Here is a 16,369-nt window from a genome sequence, read left to right as displayed (position 1 = left end):
GAGACTATCTCGAACTTGTGGGTGTGCTAGTTTGCCATTGTCAATGGAAGCGCAGGCATCTTATTTATGTTTGTAGCATTTTCTCTTGTAAAACAGAACATGGAGTCACATGTTAGTTAGCAGAAGGAGCTCAGACATCACAAAAAATGGTTTCATCTGGTTTCATATCCAGTCACCCAGAAATTCACCAGACATCACACCGCCAAATTCCCTAAGAAGCTGTTTGTGATTGAAGGAGAAATATATGAACGTTTGGGTGAAAAGCACTCAAATCAAAATTTGTAGTTAATAGGATAGGAAAACAACAGGACAGTTGTCAGATAAACTATATTCTCTTTCATTTGCTTATTTATTTATTTGAAAACTTTTGTGATTTAGTTGGAGAGTCTTCTAGACATCTTCAGTTGATTAAAGCAATGCATACGTTTCAACATTTTTCATATTTCATTGATTTAAATTTGTAGTTGAAAGTATAATTTGAATATTGTCTTTATATCAAACTTTAGGGAAATATTTGATAACTTTTAATCTAAATGATGTTGACTTTACATCTGTATTTTGGTGAAAAAATCATCTTGGTCATCGTGATTTGAAACCAACATATCTTTTTCAAATGACATTTCACACTGAGAAAGAAAGGAACAAGAGCCATTACTGGGATGGTAGTTTTAAAAAAAAAAAAAAAAAAAAGTACTACTATGTACCTTTTAGATACCAATATGTACCTTTACGCTACTAATATGCACACTTCTGAGGTAAAACAGTACAAAAGTGTACCTTTTGAAAAGGTACTACTGACCCAGTGACAGCTTTTGTACCTTTATTTCTGAGTGTTTTATCATACTGAATTTGTCAAATTATTACAATGCCACACTTTTTATTCTCAGACACCTTCAGCTGTGAATAAAGTCAAGCAACTTTTACAGAACAAACCAGAATATGTGAGTACTAGTTTTATTATTTGTCATTAACATCTGCAGCCCCAGTGATACATTTTTCCCGTCTCATTCTTTGGATTATATATTCACCTGTCTTCAAACAGATCGGCCTCAAAGTTGGTGTTCGAACCCGAGGTTGCAATGGCCTCACTTACACACTAGACTATACTAAGGAGAAAGACAAATCAGACGAGGAGGTGTTACAAGATGGTGAGGAACACAATAACATTATTATATCTCATTTACACTACCGTTCAAAAGTCAGTACGATTTTTATGTTTTTGAAAGAAGCCTCTTCTGCTCATCAAGGCTGCATTTATTGGTTCAAAAATGGAGTAAAAACAGTAATATTGTTAAATATTATTACAATTTAAAATTAGTTTTCTATTTGAATATATTTGTATAATGTAATTTATTCCTGCGATCAAAGCTGAATCATTAGTCCAGTCACATGATCCTTCAGAAATCATTCTAATATGCTGATTTGCTGCTCAACATACATATTTCAGGATTCTTTGGTGAACAGAATGTTCAAAGAACAGTTGTTATTTGAGATAGAAATCTGTTGTAGCATTATAAATGACTGTACTGTAGACTTTGATTACTTTAATGCATCCTTGATGAATAAAAGTATAAAGTTTTAGGGTGTGTTCACACTTGTAGTTCGGTTTGTTTGGTTCATTTGGTCCGGACCAAAAAGGAAAATGATACATATGGTCCTGGTCCGCTCAGCGTTCACATTGGCATTTTTGACAGTGAACCTAAAGACACCGAACCTAAAGGCATAGTGATACGTTCACAACCTGATTGGTCGACTTGAATGACGTATATATCGTGACGGAACTCACCGAACACCCCAAACAAAAGTTAGACTTAAAGCGGCGCTGCGGGTGTATGATATCAAAGCACCTATTAACTGATCGGTCCGCTCAGCGCCACTTTCAGTCGAACACACCTAATGCCATCTGCTGGACTAAGCGTGCTCATTCTTGCGTGTACATATATTACATATATTATCATATATACATTTTATTTCCACCACCTGCAAACTCACAAGGAGCTCATAAAAGGCACTTTACGTTTGCCCTCTGCTCATTTTGTTTTGGTTACACCGCGTCGTCAAATCATGTCGCATAGCATCGTATCTTGTCATTACTTCCTGTTTTTGGTTCGTTTATAAGTATTTGGTGCGTGTTGCGTTCATATATCATTCGAACCACACCAGGGTTCGGATGGCAGCGTTCACACATGCTCAAATGAACCACACTAACAGAGCAATCGCACCAGGGTTCGTTTCAATCGAACCAAACATGCCAAGTGTGAACGCACCCTTAAATACTAGTGTATATGATGTAGGGCTGCACAATTAATCACATTTCTAATCGCGATTACAATTATGGATGCCACAATTACATAATCGTTCAAAGCGGCAATTAATCGTTCAAAGTCCACTTATGTTATTCTGCATGCTTAAGATGCGTTTTTTTTCTTTCTACGCGTTATCTTAAGGGTTTTTCCCATTATTTTAATTTTAGTTTTAGTATAACATTATAATAACATTCATATTTTTACTTTTTTATAATTTAAAGAAATCAATCTGATGTATAGATGACATTTGAGGCTTAATACTATAGAAAAGCACTAAAAGTTTTTCAGTTAGAGTGTTTTCAGCTGATTTTCATATAAAAATATGGCATGCAGTTGCATCAAACAATGGTATAAACATCATTCTACGTAAATTGTGATCATCGTAATTAATAATCACAATTACAATTTCAACGGAATAATCGACAATTATGATTTTTGTCATAATCGTGCAGCCCTAATATGATGTAAATTGCACACGTGTACACAGAAATGTCATTGATGTAAATGTTTGTTCTTCAGGCGTGAGAGTGTTCATAGAGAAGAAGGCTCAGCTGACGCTGCTCGGCACGGAGATGGATTTTGTTGAAACGAAACTTTCCAGCGAGTTTGTGTTCAACAATCCCAACATCAAAGGCACGTGTGGCTGTGGGGAAAGCTTCAGCATATGAACCTCGCCGCTTGAGCCCTCCAGGACATCCAGTCCATATCCTAGATTCAAACATCCATCATGAAGATTTGTGGGTAAAGAGCTGGAGAAAGAGACTGATATTTAGTGGCCTGTTTGGCCATCATGTCCTGTGCTGCCTCCGTTCACCTCGACACAAACCCAGAAAAGCCCTGCTTACAAATACAGTCGTTAACTTAAAAATGTTTTGTTTGTTCATTTCATTGCTTGAACACACTTTATTGAGCAGCTTGATGTGTGTTTAATGTGCCTGTGTCTTATGCGGATCTGAGGAGGGGTCCAGTTACACTCCATGTTAGTGGTTCAAGAGGAATTACTTGCTTTGGCGTTTTCTCAGAAAGTTGTGTGTCGTCCAGTCGCTCTGATAGGGATTCATATTTGATAATTCAGTTATCCTGATGAGCTGAAACTGCTGGATGTCGTAACATGTCCTCCTTACAGCAACGACCTAAATCTACACCTCAAGAAATCTGCAGCTGCTTCCTCATGGCTGTTTTGTGCACATTTGGTGGATTGTGGACCAGCAGTGCAAATCTGTGGTAATCTACATAATATTGAAAGGTTTCTCTGTCTGGTGGATGTCGAGCGAGTATTAACTTTGCACTTTCAGCATGCCACGTTTTGTCATTTGCTCTATAATGTGATTAACAAGCAGCACAGGAACTGATGCCATGTTTTGAAATGCAGTTGTTTGACTTGAACTTGTTTTCTGTTGAAGTATGTACTTCACAATGTAAAATCCCTGTCTTTTAACGCACAAATAAACTTCCATTCTACATATAAGCAGGCTGGTTCTTGAATTAAAGGCCTTTTATTGTCCTGCATGTGGCACTGTTTTCTAATGTCCCATTGCATCTTAACATTACAGTCCATTCTTTGACTATAAAGAAATAATTAAAAGTCTCCATTATAATCTTAATTTTAAAAAAGGATCATAATTTATTGCTGTATGACATCACAGCATTTACAGATGTGTTAATTTTATCAATGCAGATAATTAAAATATTTGGTTTATTTTTTTAGAACTATTCTTTTTGTTTTCTCTGTTAAGCATGTGTTGTCAGAATAATTTAAACTGGTTTATAAAAATAACATTCAAAGTTTTATTTGATAGAATTATCTAAACATAAAGTAATGGAGTAGAATTTACCTGTTAAAGTTAAGAATCAGTTTTTACTTAGAAATTGCTGGTAAATTTAACAGCATGTTTTCAAGTAAAGGCTACACATAATTCTTGGTGGCTTTAATTAGAAATTCCCAAGTAAATCTTGCTTATTCTTTTTCAAGTAAATTATACCTATACTTTGTAAATTTTTCTTAAAGGGGTCCTATTATGCTCTTTTACAAAGTCTTGATTTTGTTTTGGGGGTGTACTAGATTAGAACATGCTCTCATGCTTGGTGGTTCGAAAAACGCATTATTTTTCCACATAATTTACATTATTAAAATACCTTTCTCCCCAGCCTGGCACAAACGGCTCGATTAGTTCCGGCTTTGATGAAGGTCCGCCTTCCGAAAAACAAAATGTGTTGTGATTGGTTAGCTGTCCCAGTGCGTTGTGATTGGCGAACAGCTTAGACTGTGTTTCAGTACTGCCACGCCCCTTGCTCCGTCTTTCAACAAAAACTTTTGGGCAAATCCGGCACTTTACTCCCTCGTGTTGTGGAAGCTGTCCTCAGTGAAATGTGCAGCACACAATAGCAAATTGGGGTTATAATGCTCAGGAACAGAGATAAAAAATAAATTGCAACCACTGTTTCCTGACATCATCCGCTTTCGGAAGCCCAAACAAAGACGTTTGGGCATGGAGGTGAAAAAATCTGCGTTTCAGGTGGTCGCACACCGGACAAGAAGCGCAGTGTTGCGCTTTTTTTTTTCATTTAATTGCAATTAACATGCAGTTAAGTGGCTGAAAACATTACATTCAGTTTGCACTTAACTATTCTTTTAAAGTAGAAGTTAATAAGTTAACAATTTATTATGAAAATAGACCTGAGTAAGTTGTGATTTTTGTGTTTTCCAGGTTGAAGTGTATTCGCCTCGCATCACACAGCTTCTGTCGCTTTGCTGCAATTCTTTTTCCAGAGAGCAGCTGTGCAATCTCGAATGCCTGATCCTTCTCAGACTCAATTTCAGACTGGCTGCACCTACCCTTGCTTTCTTTCTGGACTATTTCACCAGTCGCACTACTGGATATCAGACTGATGGAGCCATGGATAAGATGGTCACTACACAGGATAGAAATGTATGGAAGGAGCCTGAGGAGAAGTGGAAATGGTTGGCATGCAAAGTCTGTGAACTGAGTTTGGCTGACTACACATTTAACAAGTATATGCCATCTGTGATTGTGCTGTGTGCTATGAAAGTGGCAAAAGATCTGCTGAAGACGCATTCAATGCAGCCCACAGACAACAACGCTGGCTCATCACAGTCATTGGAGTCTTTCTGTTTTCAAGAGTATCCAACATTTGAAGCTCAGCTTTTGTTTCAGCAATGCACAGAAGATCTGAAATTGTTGGTTTCCATATTTTCATGATATGTCACCTTTAAATGTATGTGTATGTAGAATCCAACTTTTTGAATTTCTGTTTGTAAAATTAAATTGCAATTCATGAAAAAAAGCAGAACTGAGAGAATAGCATGTTTGGAGTCTTTTGGTCAATAAAGTGTCTTGCAGGCTAAATTATGTTAAAATGAATCAGGTTCTGAAAGCTCATAACATTGGGCTGAGGGAATCATATTTTTATATTTGTGTGATTATCGGATTGACTGATCACCTGTGGGAATTAAAGGGGTCATATGATGCGATTTCAGTTTTTCCTTTCTCTTTCGAGTGTTACAAGCTCTTGGTGCATAAAGAAGATCTGTAAAGTTGCAAAGACTACAGTCTCAAATCCAAAGAGATATTCTTTATAAAAGTTAAGAGTCAACCACGCCTACCTAAAACGGCTCGTTCTAACACGCCCCCACATGTCTACGTCAAGATGTGGGAAGATCTGCATAACGCCGCCCAAATGTTCACGCAAAGAAAGAATACGCAACTTTTATTCTCGCTGTAGTATTGTTGCTGCCGCCATGTCGTGAAGTGTATGTGTTTGTGTTCTGTGCAACACTGTTCCAGAACAGTTCAACCCAAATATTCAGATTTTATGGAGGACTGTTTCCTGATCCTGGAAGAGTAGACTACAATGCCGGCAGTTCTGACTCACAGACTGCAAGTACGTTTTCATTTAAAGGATTTGCCACTGATGATTCAAACGTGAGTTTTGGGCTGTGTGGAGTAGTGCTTGTTGTTTGCCATTTCTCTGATCACAAATGCAGACAGGGTTTTATGTTTACATGGCGCGATGCAACGCAACGCATAAAAAGACAGTATAAGTCATTATAATCAGTAATTATGTCCCCACTGGATGCAACAAATGCCTCGTTTGTAATGGGTTTTCATGTTTTTGTCTCGTCGCTCCGGCCGGGACAGTGTTGCCAACTAATTTTAATGGGAAGTTGCTAAAGGAAGGTCAATTTGTTGCTAAATGTTGCTAAATGACGTTGTGATGCCATTATGTGTTTGTTTAACCTTAAACCACATAAACACATTTCATTACACCTTTTTAGAACATCATATGACCCCTTTAAAACATAAGAGTAGAAGCTGCATGTTCAATGAAATCTTACAGATTTCTTAATTAAAAGGGTAATAAATAAATTTTTCAAGGGGAAAAAATATTTGTTTCTTCAGGGGAAGAGATTTGGAGAAATGTAGCATTAGATCACTTGCTCACCAATGGATCCTCTGCAGTGAATGGGTGCCGTCAGAATGCTAATAAAAATATCACACTGCAAAGCACAAGTAATCCACACCACTCCAGTCCATCAATTAATGTCTTGTGATAAGAAAAGCTACATGTATGTAAGGAACAAATCCATCAAGACGTTTTAAACTTCAAACCGTTGCTTGCAGCTAAAATACGAGTCCACAGTATTGCTTTCTCCGGCCTTTGAACTTTCATTCTTACGGCACCCTTTGACTGCAGAAAATCTATTGGTGAGCAAGGGATGTAATGCTACATTTCTCCAAATCTGCATATTGTCATTGTCTTCATATGTACACTCATCTACACTACTTGGTCTGTAATGTATGTCCACCAGAAAAAAAAGTGATGTTTGAACAGAAGCAGTGCTCTTGCTTAGTATGCTGTATATAACAGCCTGGATATACATGTATTTTTAGAAAAAAGTGCAAGAAAAGTAAACTAATATTATCGCCATTCATACATGACCTCTGTCATTGCCAACAAAGTGTATATAACAAAGTATTGAGATGAAATTTTGTTATTGACCAAATACTTATTTTCCACCATAATTTGCAAATAAATTCTTTAAAAATCCTACAATGTGATTTTCTGGATTTTTTTTTCTCATTTTGTCTCTCATAGTTGAGGTATACCTATGATGAAAATTACAGGCCTCTCTCATCTTTTTAAGTGGGAGAACTTGCACAATTGGTGGCTGACTAAATACTTTTTTGCCCCACTGTATCTCTTGAGTCCCTATAACAATTTGAAAAACCAGTAATGAAATCAACTGTTTACCTATATTCCACTTAATATTATTTTGATGAAGTTTCTGACTGTTTGGTTGGTTTAAAGGGGTCATATGATGCCTTTTTAAAGATCATTATTTGGTGTAACAGAATATGTTGACATGCTTTAATGTTCAAAAAACACATTATTTTTCAAATACTGTACATTATTGTAGGTCCTCTATGCCCCGCCTCTCTCAAACGCTTAGTTTTCTACAAAGTCCCTCCTTCCGACAAGCCCAGTCTGCTCTGATTGGCCAGCTGACCCAGTGCATTGTGATTGGCCGAACACCACAAGCACTCGTCGGAAATGTAACGCCCCTTACCATAATCGCCAGCTTCATCTTTCAAAATAAATGTAAAGGCAGTAAATAATGTCATTAGTTTTACCATCAGTTCAAGCCCGAAAGGGGAACAGAGTCGCGTGACAGACACAGTGATGAAGCTGGTATGTGTTTGCAGTACACAAGCCCCGGTTAAGACAGCTGACTCCACTGTGATGTGACCCTGTCTCTCTCTCACACGCGCACACACACACGATGCGAAAAACTCTGCATTACCTCCTCTCCTAGGTTCACGAAACGGTCGTCCATAAAATGCATTGCTGTTCTGTTGTAAGTAATCTTAAAGATTCCTAAATGCATCTACTTCTAGAAGGCCAAATAAAGTGTGTTTGCTTTCGCCTAGAAACACACAGCGTCTCCCTGACATGGCTGCTTCAACGCTAACTGTGGTTGCTGAAACCACGCCTTTTTTCTTTGCGTGCACAGTTGGGCGGCATTAGCGAAATATTTCCACATAGTGATGTAGATATGTGGGGGCGTGTTAGAACGAGCCGTTTTAGGGGGGCGTGGCAGAGTCTTAACTTTGATAAAGAATATCTCTTTGGTTTTGAGACTTTAGTCTTTGCAACTTCAGGGATCTTATCTATGCACAATCAGCTTGTAACACTCCAAAGAGAAAGGAAAACTTGAAATCGCATCATATGACCCCTTTAAGGGGAGACACTGCAGGCAAAAGCACTGTTTTTTCATGCACCCGTCAATTTTGAGCTTTTGGGCTTTTTGGCTAGTGTTTTTTCAGACTAGTGGAAAGAAAACTTCCAAAAGACACTGTTAAGCGTTTCTTTTATAGCACTTTATCTATTTGTGTCAATAGATTTCAATTACAATACATATTTTTAAAGGCCGTTTTCTCAAAATGAGTTTTTTTCTCCTACACTGAGCCATAAATCTCCACTTCAGTAGAACTTACACACACCAAACATTTTTATTCCTGTTCTGAAGGTTTTTACAGAGGGATTTGTTCATATATAATTTGCTTGATTATATACAACATTTTATTTCCCCCAAAATTTTGAAAATATATTGTTTTCTGGCTGTTCAAAGTATTTTCTGAATTATGGAGTGACAAAAAGAGATACCCGACAAAATTCCCTCTGTAAAAACATTTGCTTCTAATATGTAAAAAAAAACAAGAATTTTGAAACTGACTTCATCCAGTGTTCAGATTTTTGTACTAGAAATGTATGCAAATGAGCGCATATTTAATTAAATAATGCATCATTTGCATTTTTAAACATAACATTTGACAAAACTTGTAATACAAAAAATGTTTGCAATTATCAATGTAATCAATCAACTGGGTAAGTAATGTGATAATTAGTAGTTACTTTTTTTTACCCTATTCACCTGCAGTGTCTCGCCTTAAAATGTAGTTACCTTTAACCTATCTCTATTATGCTGCAGGCCATGTTGAGTGGTTTCACTTCATGTCTTGCACAAGTCGGTTAGTCAGCAGAGCAGACAGACAGGGCGTGGAGGATATTAAGTGAAACGAGAAAGTAAATGTGACATCGAATTCATTTGTTAGCAGATCGCAGTAGCAGATTATTTACTGTAAAAAAAACAAATAACAATGTGTTAGTTTGTTAGACCAATCAGATATTAGCATTCTTATTTGAGCGTGTGAGGTTTTGAATTTGTCGGCTTGTTATTGGCTGGCGGTGTGTAAGGGGCGGGGCTTCAACTCAAATCACTCACCGCTCGTGACTCCGAAGGCATGTAGTCTGACTGTCTGACGCTGCTGTGAACCGTGAAACGGTTGGAGTTTGGAAACAAACTGCTGCAGTTCGTTAACAAGGAGAGCTTTTAATTTGACGGCTTTTTTCGTTAGGCTGCACTACAGACGTGTTTGTTCTTCCTTCTTCTATTAGAGAGCATCTTCCCGAGTTAACCGGACCGAGACCTACTCTTTAATGTATTCAACGTGAGCCTCTCTATTATGTGTATATGACGGTTAATTTAACAGCTAGCCATTCACACCGGTAATAACATGTCTGAGAAGATGTCAGGGAAGCGATACTCCAGCATGGATGAGTCCTCGCTCCGCAATCTGGTGAGTTCAGCTCAGAAATGTCATTTTTTAAATTTGTTTTAAAACAGACATTGATTTTAGCTGTAGCAGTTTTTGACAAGAAGGCACGTGCTTTGTCTAGTGTTCACATCTGTATGATAAAATCACCCCGTAAACAGAATATGCGAGCTCAAGCGCACTTGTCACGGTGTAAAATAGTCTGTTAAGAAGGCTTATTATAGTTAAACCTTCACAGTAACAACCATGATGGTGTTGTCGACGACAATAATATTTTATGTAATGATAATTTTTTCCGAATCCAAAAACTAATATTTGTCCATCATTTCTACCAATCATGATTGTGATACCTGAATTTACAGGTACAGGTATAAATTGGAGGTTTATATTGGAAAAACAAACCAAAAAAGCAATCAATAAATTCTAAAAGCAGATTTATTAAAAATCTGCATTAATATTAAAAATGCTATTGGTATCAGTCAGTTTTTATCAGTGTTTTCCTAGATAGACATGATCCTACCATGACATGATAAATAAAAAACTACATTCATTGTTTTGTTTTTTTTTAAATAAAGATGAAAATATTACATTTTAGAAATTTGATTAAGATTGATTACTCGCACGAGACTCCTGACATATTAATCTTGAGAAAAAGCGGTGTTGATGTATTAAATGACCATTCATGTCTTGCTGTTAAAGTGTGTATGATTATGTAGCATTGATGCTTTATGTAGCATTTTCAGCCAGTTCTCAAGGCATTTTACAAACCAAACAATATAACAAAGACGATATGCACACATACTACAGACAGGCAGCGCACGAGTCAGCAGTGCAGTCCAGCGTGATGGTACAAATTCACCAGACAGACCAAACATAATCAGTATGAGTGGGAAAATGAAATGTCCAAACAAGCAGCTGCACATAACTGAGCCTGAGTTAGTGTGCGTGATATGAGACTGAGAGAAACAGATGAAAAGGAACCAAATAAACAGATTAGGTGTGAAGCAGCAGGAGTTCCTAAATAAACGTCCAGGCTTGATGGATAGATAGTCCTAAGTCACTGGGACAAATTAGAGTCACAAAAATTGCACCTTTAACCTTAAATGTTCCAGCTGTCATGAACAACCACCACAGCAACACCTTCAGTTTCACATGAATCAAAAAGACATCTGGTTTTTAGGCTGGTTTCTGTTGAGTCAGTGGCTGTCCTGACAATCATGCTGCCCTAGGCCAGATATGAGGTGCTTGGAAGGGAACAAATCATTTTCAGTGAGTGGTAGTTGGAATGAAGAGCAATTGTGTGAAACGGCTGGGAATGAGCGTGAAGTGGGCATCTGAGAGCCTCTGTGAGGGCAACAAAGCCACCCTATAATACAGCTGCAAGTGTCGCCTATGCCCGGATTCATGGAGTGACCGCATTACAAAGTGCTTTATTGGTTAAAACCACGGCATTCTTTTATATGATGAATTCACAAAAATGTATTTACTGTGTATTCTTTGAATTGATAAAGAGTTTGTGTTGTATGAGCTTTTATGTGTGGTAGACATCCATGAGTATAAAAACATAAAAAAATTGGATCAACTTGATGAGTTGTAGCGTCAATATACTCTGACATTCTTCTTTTGTGGGCAAAATACTTAAGAATTCAGGTTTATTACAAAGATTTATTCAAAATACTGTCAGTGGAATTTCATACCAATTGGCATTTATGCAATATTAGATAATATTCCAATGTGAGTGGAAATAATTCATTATAAGTAGCCTAATTCATTTTAGTGTAATTTAGTTTAACAGTCACAATGTCATATTTTTATACAGAATTACATGCTATTTGTCCGAATTAATGTTTTTGCAAGTCCTGCAGTCTCTGCAAATTGTATAAGAAGGAGCTTAACTTTTAAATAACTAAACATGCTGCTGAATGTGAAAGCCATATTAGATTGACTGCAAATTAGCAGCTATATGAGAGGTTTATCAATTAGCATGTTGATAATTGGGGTATGGTGTTTCACACACCACATTATCTTGGATTGGCGTTGTCATTCAAAAAAACAAAAAAACATTTAATTATTTACTGTCATGGGAGAATTGTCCCTAAAATAGTTACAGCATATGCCAGCAATCGTTAAGTGTGTTGAGGTCAATCTTAGAATGTTTCAGCTAGTCGTGTAGTGTGTCCCCAGCTTTAGCCAGCTTGGTTGACTAACCTAACCTGTTTACCTGGTTAATCTAGACCCCACCAGTTTGTTGAGCATTTAGACTAAATATTGCCTAAAATGACCAGCTTTGACCTGCTTGTAAAATAGGAATGCCAAAAGAACTAAATAGTTTGGTACCAAGCCAATACTAAAAAAAAACAAAAAAAACAACAACAACACAAAAAGTGCTGTCTGACTGACTGTAGAGCTATATAAATAGTGTATGGGTACATAACTTATGAAGATCTCTTGCACTTTGCTGTAATGTGGCTGCACATGAGTAGCCAAATGCACTTGGACAAAATGCCTATTATTATGTTGAAGTATTTGTTAAAAACAATCTAAGGAAATGTAAATCGGGCATGTAAAATGGAAAACCACTCACTGCTCTAATTTAAGAATCATTAAATTCTGATATTTGTATTGAAATTCAGAAATTTTGGTATTGTGACAATCATATTGTAAAACAAGCTACTATATAATATACTAAGCTGGTTTTGGCTGCATTTACACTTCAAGGATGCTTTCGTACTGTTAAAAGTGTTGTGGGAGCAGGTGTGTCAAAGCGCAAAAACGATTCTTTCAAGATGTTATTGTATTCTGAAATTTTAACAGTCCCGTAAAAACAGAATTCCAGATTGATGTTATTAACATTAGGGTTTGAAATTACTTCATTTTCACCTACCACATTTTTAGAGCTAAATTAAATTTTCATGTGTGGTCCTGAAGGAAGTCTAAAAGTACTGTTTTCTCCCCCTGCAAATATTTTCCACTCTCCCCTCTTCACAATGTTTGGATGTCTGTGAGACGCGATTCCACAGAGGTCATGAGTGTCACAGTCCCTCATGGATTTTGGAGCATGTGGAGTTTTCTCCAACTTTCTTGTTGTCTATAGGGCTTATTTTTAGTTGCGTGTGAATATAGATTTTCTTTCTCTTTTGTTCAAGATTGAGGAATTGAAGTTTTAATTCGTTTTCATTAGGGATGTTTATTTGTCTTAATAGTTGTTCTCCTCAACTTTGAAAAAGCATTTCCTGATATAGCTTCCCAAAGGACTGTATAATTGGTGTCTGTTTATGTAGAACTTGGAGGCAGACCACAATTGTCATTCACATCTCTCACATCATTTGCTGTCCTGTAGGGTTTCAATCTTTTTTTTTTTTAAGGTTGCCTTTACTTTTTTTTAACAAAACCTTAAGATGAATATCAGTCTTCATAAAGCAAAAATGTTGGAGTTTAATCAGGTTAGTAATGTCTAATTATAGTCCATATTTTTATATTTATAGTCCATATAAGTCATGCCCTGTGCAGAATGGCCAAGTTCTCATCACAAGAGGATGTGTGAGCTGTAGTAGTGGATGATCTGATGTTATCAGAATCAGAATGAGCTTTATTGCCAGGAATGTTTACACATACGAGGAATTTGTTTTCGTGACAGAAGCTTCCACAGTGTAACAGAATGACAGTGACAGAACAAAAAACACAGATAATAAAAATAAAAATAGAACAAGTAAATAAGGAATAAAAATATATAAATTGACAATTGTGTGTGCAGGTATATTGCAATAGACAGTTTTTTTTTGTATGTACAGGTACTGTATATTATGTGCAAATTTGAGGTGTAGGCTGAGTATGAGTGTTAGATAAATAAGTGTATGAGTGAATAAATAGTGTGTGTTCCACGGTTATTGTCAAGTGTTCATGAGATGGATGGCCTGAGGGAAGAAACTGTTCCTGTGTCTGGCCGTTCTGGTGCTCAGAGCTCTGTAGCGTCGACCAGACGGCAACAGTTCAAAGAGGGAGTGTGCTGAATGTGAGGGGTCCAGAGTGATTCTGCCAGCCCTTTTGCTCACTCTGGACGAGTACAGTTCTTGGAGAGAAGGGAGGATTGTACCAATGATTCGCTCAGCAGTCCGGACTACCCTCTGAAGTCTTCTGAGGTCAGATTTGGTAGCTGAGCTGAACCAGACAGTTATTGAAGTGCAGAGGACAGATTCAATAATGGCGGAGTAGAACTGTTTCAGCAGCTCCTGTGGCAGGTTGAACTTCCTCAGCTGGCGAAGGAAGTACAACCTCTGCTGGGCCTTTTTCACAATGGAGTCAATGTGAGTGTCCCACTCAGGTCCTGAGAGATTGTGGTGCCCAGGAACCTGAATGACTCCACTGCAGTCACAGTGCTGTCCATGATGGTGAGTGGGGGGAGTGCAGAGGGGTTTCTCCTGAAGTCCACGGTCATCTCCACAGTTTGGAGCGTGTTGAGCGCCAGGTTGTTGAGACTGCACCAGACAGCCAGCTGCTCGACCTCCTGTCTGTAAGCAGACTCGTCACCGTCCTGAATGAGGCCGATGAGTGTGGTGTCGTCTGCAAACTTCAGGAGCTTGACAGAGGGGTCTTTAGATGTGCAGTCGTTGGTGTACAGGGAGAAGAGCAGTGGAGAGAGAACACAACCCTGAGGAGCTCCAGTGCTGATCGTACGGGTGCTGGATGTGTATTTTCCCAGCCTCACTAGCTGCTGCCTGTCTGTCAGGAAGCTGTTGATCCACTGACAGACGGAGGTGGGCACGGAGAGCTGAGTTAGTTTGGGCAGGAGGAGGTTTGGAATGATAGTGTTAAAGGCCGAGCTGAAGTCCACGAACAGGATCCTCACATAAGTCCCTGGTCTGTCTAGATGTTGCAGAACATAATGCAGTCCCATGTTTACTGCATCGTCCACAGACCTGTTTGCTCTGTAGGCAAACTGAAGAGGATCCAGCAAGGGTCCAGTGATGTCCTTCAGGTGGGCCAGCACCAGTCTTTCAAAAGACTTCATGACCACAGACGTTAGAGCCACAGGTCTGTAGTCATTAAGTCCAGTAATTTTGGGTTTCTTTGGGACGGGGATGATGGTGGAGCGTTTGAAGCATGAAGGGACTTCGCACAGCTCCAGTGATCTGTTGAAGATCTGTGTGAAGATGGGGGCCAGCTGGTCAGCACAGGATTTCAGACAGACTGGTGTAACACAGTCTGGGACCTGGTTCTTTTCTCATTTTCTGCTTCCGGAAGACCTGGCGCACCTCGTCTTCGCTGATCTGAACTGCAGGTGTGGGGGAGAGGGGGGTTGCCGGAGGTGTGAATGGTTGTGTGGAGAGGTGTTCAGAGCGGGTGTGGGGTGTCTTTTCAAACCTGCAGTAGAACTCGTTCAGATCGTCTGCCAGGTGTTGATTCTCCGCAGTGCTGGGGGATGGTGTCTTGTAATTGGTGATTTCTTTTAGACTTTTCCACACTGATGCCGAGTCACTGGAAGAGAACTCTGATCTCCTTTTCCAGTGTGTATTTAGCCTGTTTATACAAGACATTATCCCCCTTCCTGTGAGCATCTTCTTTGGCCTGACGGAGCTGTCTGAGTTTTGCAGTGAACCATGGTTTGTCATTATTGTAAGTTAAGTGAGTCCTGGTAGGAATGCACATGTCTTCACAGAAACTGATATAAGATGTTACAGTCTCTGTGAGCTCGTCCAGATCGGTGGCAGCAGATTCAAAAACGCTCCAATCAGTGAGGTCAAAACAAGCTTGTAAATCCTGCTCTGCTTCATTAGTCCATCTTTTTACAGTCCTTAATACAGGTTTAGCTGATTTCAGTTTCTGCCTGTAGGTCGGTATAAGATGAACCAAGCAGTGATCAGAGAGCCCCAAAGCTGCCCGTGGGACAGAGTGATATGCATTCTTTATTGTGGTGTAACAGTGAGCCAATATAATACTGTCTCTGGTGGGACATGTGATGTGCTGTCTGTATTTTGGCAGTTCACGGGAGAGATTGGCTTTATTAAAGTCCCCGAGAATGATTAAAACAGACTCCGGGTGTTGTTGTTCTGTGTCTGTGATCAGATCAGCGAGCTTCTGTAAAGCGGAGCTCACGTGCACTTGCGGAGGGATGTACCCACTGACAAGAATGAACGAGCAAAACTCCCGCGGCGAATAGAACGGCTTACAGTTAATGAAGAGCACTTCTAGATCTGAACAGCACATCTTCTTTAACACAGTTACATCTGTACACCACCTCTCATTGATGTAAAAGCATGTCCCGCCACCGCGTGATTTCCCCGTTGATTCTGCGTCGCGATCCGCTCTGAACAGCTGAAAGCCCGGCAGACTCAACGCGCTGTCCGGAATGGCGTCTTTCAGCCAGGTTTCCGTGAAACACAGAGCAGCAGAGCTAGAAAAATCCTTATTTGTCCAGGAGAGCAGAAG

General features: G+C 38.8%; 3 protein-coding genes across 5 annotated transcripts in view; all 3 read left to right on the top strand.

Annotated features, from left to right (window-relative positions):
• Positions 1-740: 740 nt before the first annotated feature.
• Positions 741-3,828, top strand: isca1 (iron-sulfur cluster assembly 1). The gene is made up of 4 exons (XM_016229213.1): positions 741-755; positions 888-941; positions 1,043-1,148; positions 2,826-3,828. The coding sequence occupies exons 1-4, from the start codon at positions 741-743 to the stop codon at positions 2,972-2,974; spliced, it is 324 nt and encodes a 107-aa protein (XP_016084699.1). The 3' UTR covers positions 2,975-3,828.
• A 967-nt stretch (positions 3,829-4,795) lies between these two features.
• LOC107548503 (cyclin-O) lies at positions 4,796-5,527 on the top strand. Its single transcript, XM_016229212.1, has 2 exons — positions 4,796-4,801; positions 5,015-5,527. Exons 1-2 carry the CDS (start codon positions 4,796-4,798, stop codon positions 5,525-5,527), a joined length of 519 nt encoding a protein of 172 aa, XP_016084698.1.
• A 4,077-nt stretch (positions 5,528-9,604) lies between these two features.
• Positions 9,605-16,369, top strand: part of smtnb (smoothelin b) — a 107,914-nt gene continuing 101,149 nt past the window's right edge. For all 3 annotated transcript variants that reach the window (XM_016229234.1, XM_016229235.1, XM_016229233.1), the window contains exon 1: positions 9,605-9,967. In XM_016229234.1, the coding sequence (XP_016084720.1) occupies positions 9,905-9,967 (63 nt within the window). In that variant the 5' untranslated portion in view covers positions 9,605-9,904. The remainder of the gene's footprint in view (positions 9,968-16,369) is intronic.

Source organism: Sinocyclocheilus grahami, unplaced genomic scaffold, assembly GCF_001515645.1.
Source record: "Sinocyclocheilus grahami isolate Dianchi unplaced genomic scaffold, SAMN03320097.WGS_v1.1 scaffold349.1, whole genome shotgun sequence".
NCBI classification, from domain to species: domain Eukaryota; kingdom Metazoa; phylum Chordata; class Actinopteri; order Cypriniformes; family Cyprinidae; genus Sinocyclocheilus; species Sinocyclocheilus grahami.
The sequence above is the reverse complement of the archived record's forward strand: the minus strand, read 5'-3'. Positions and strand labels throughout refer to the sequence as shown.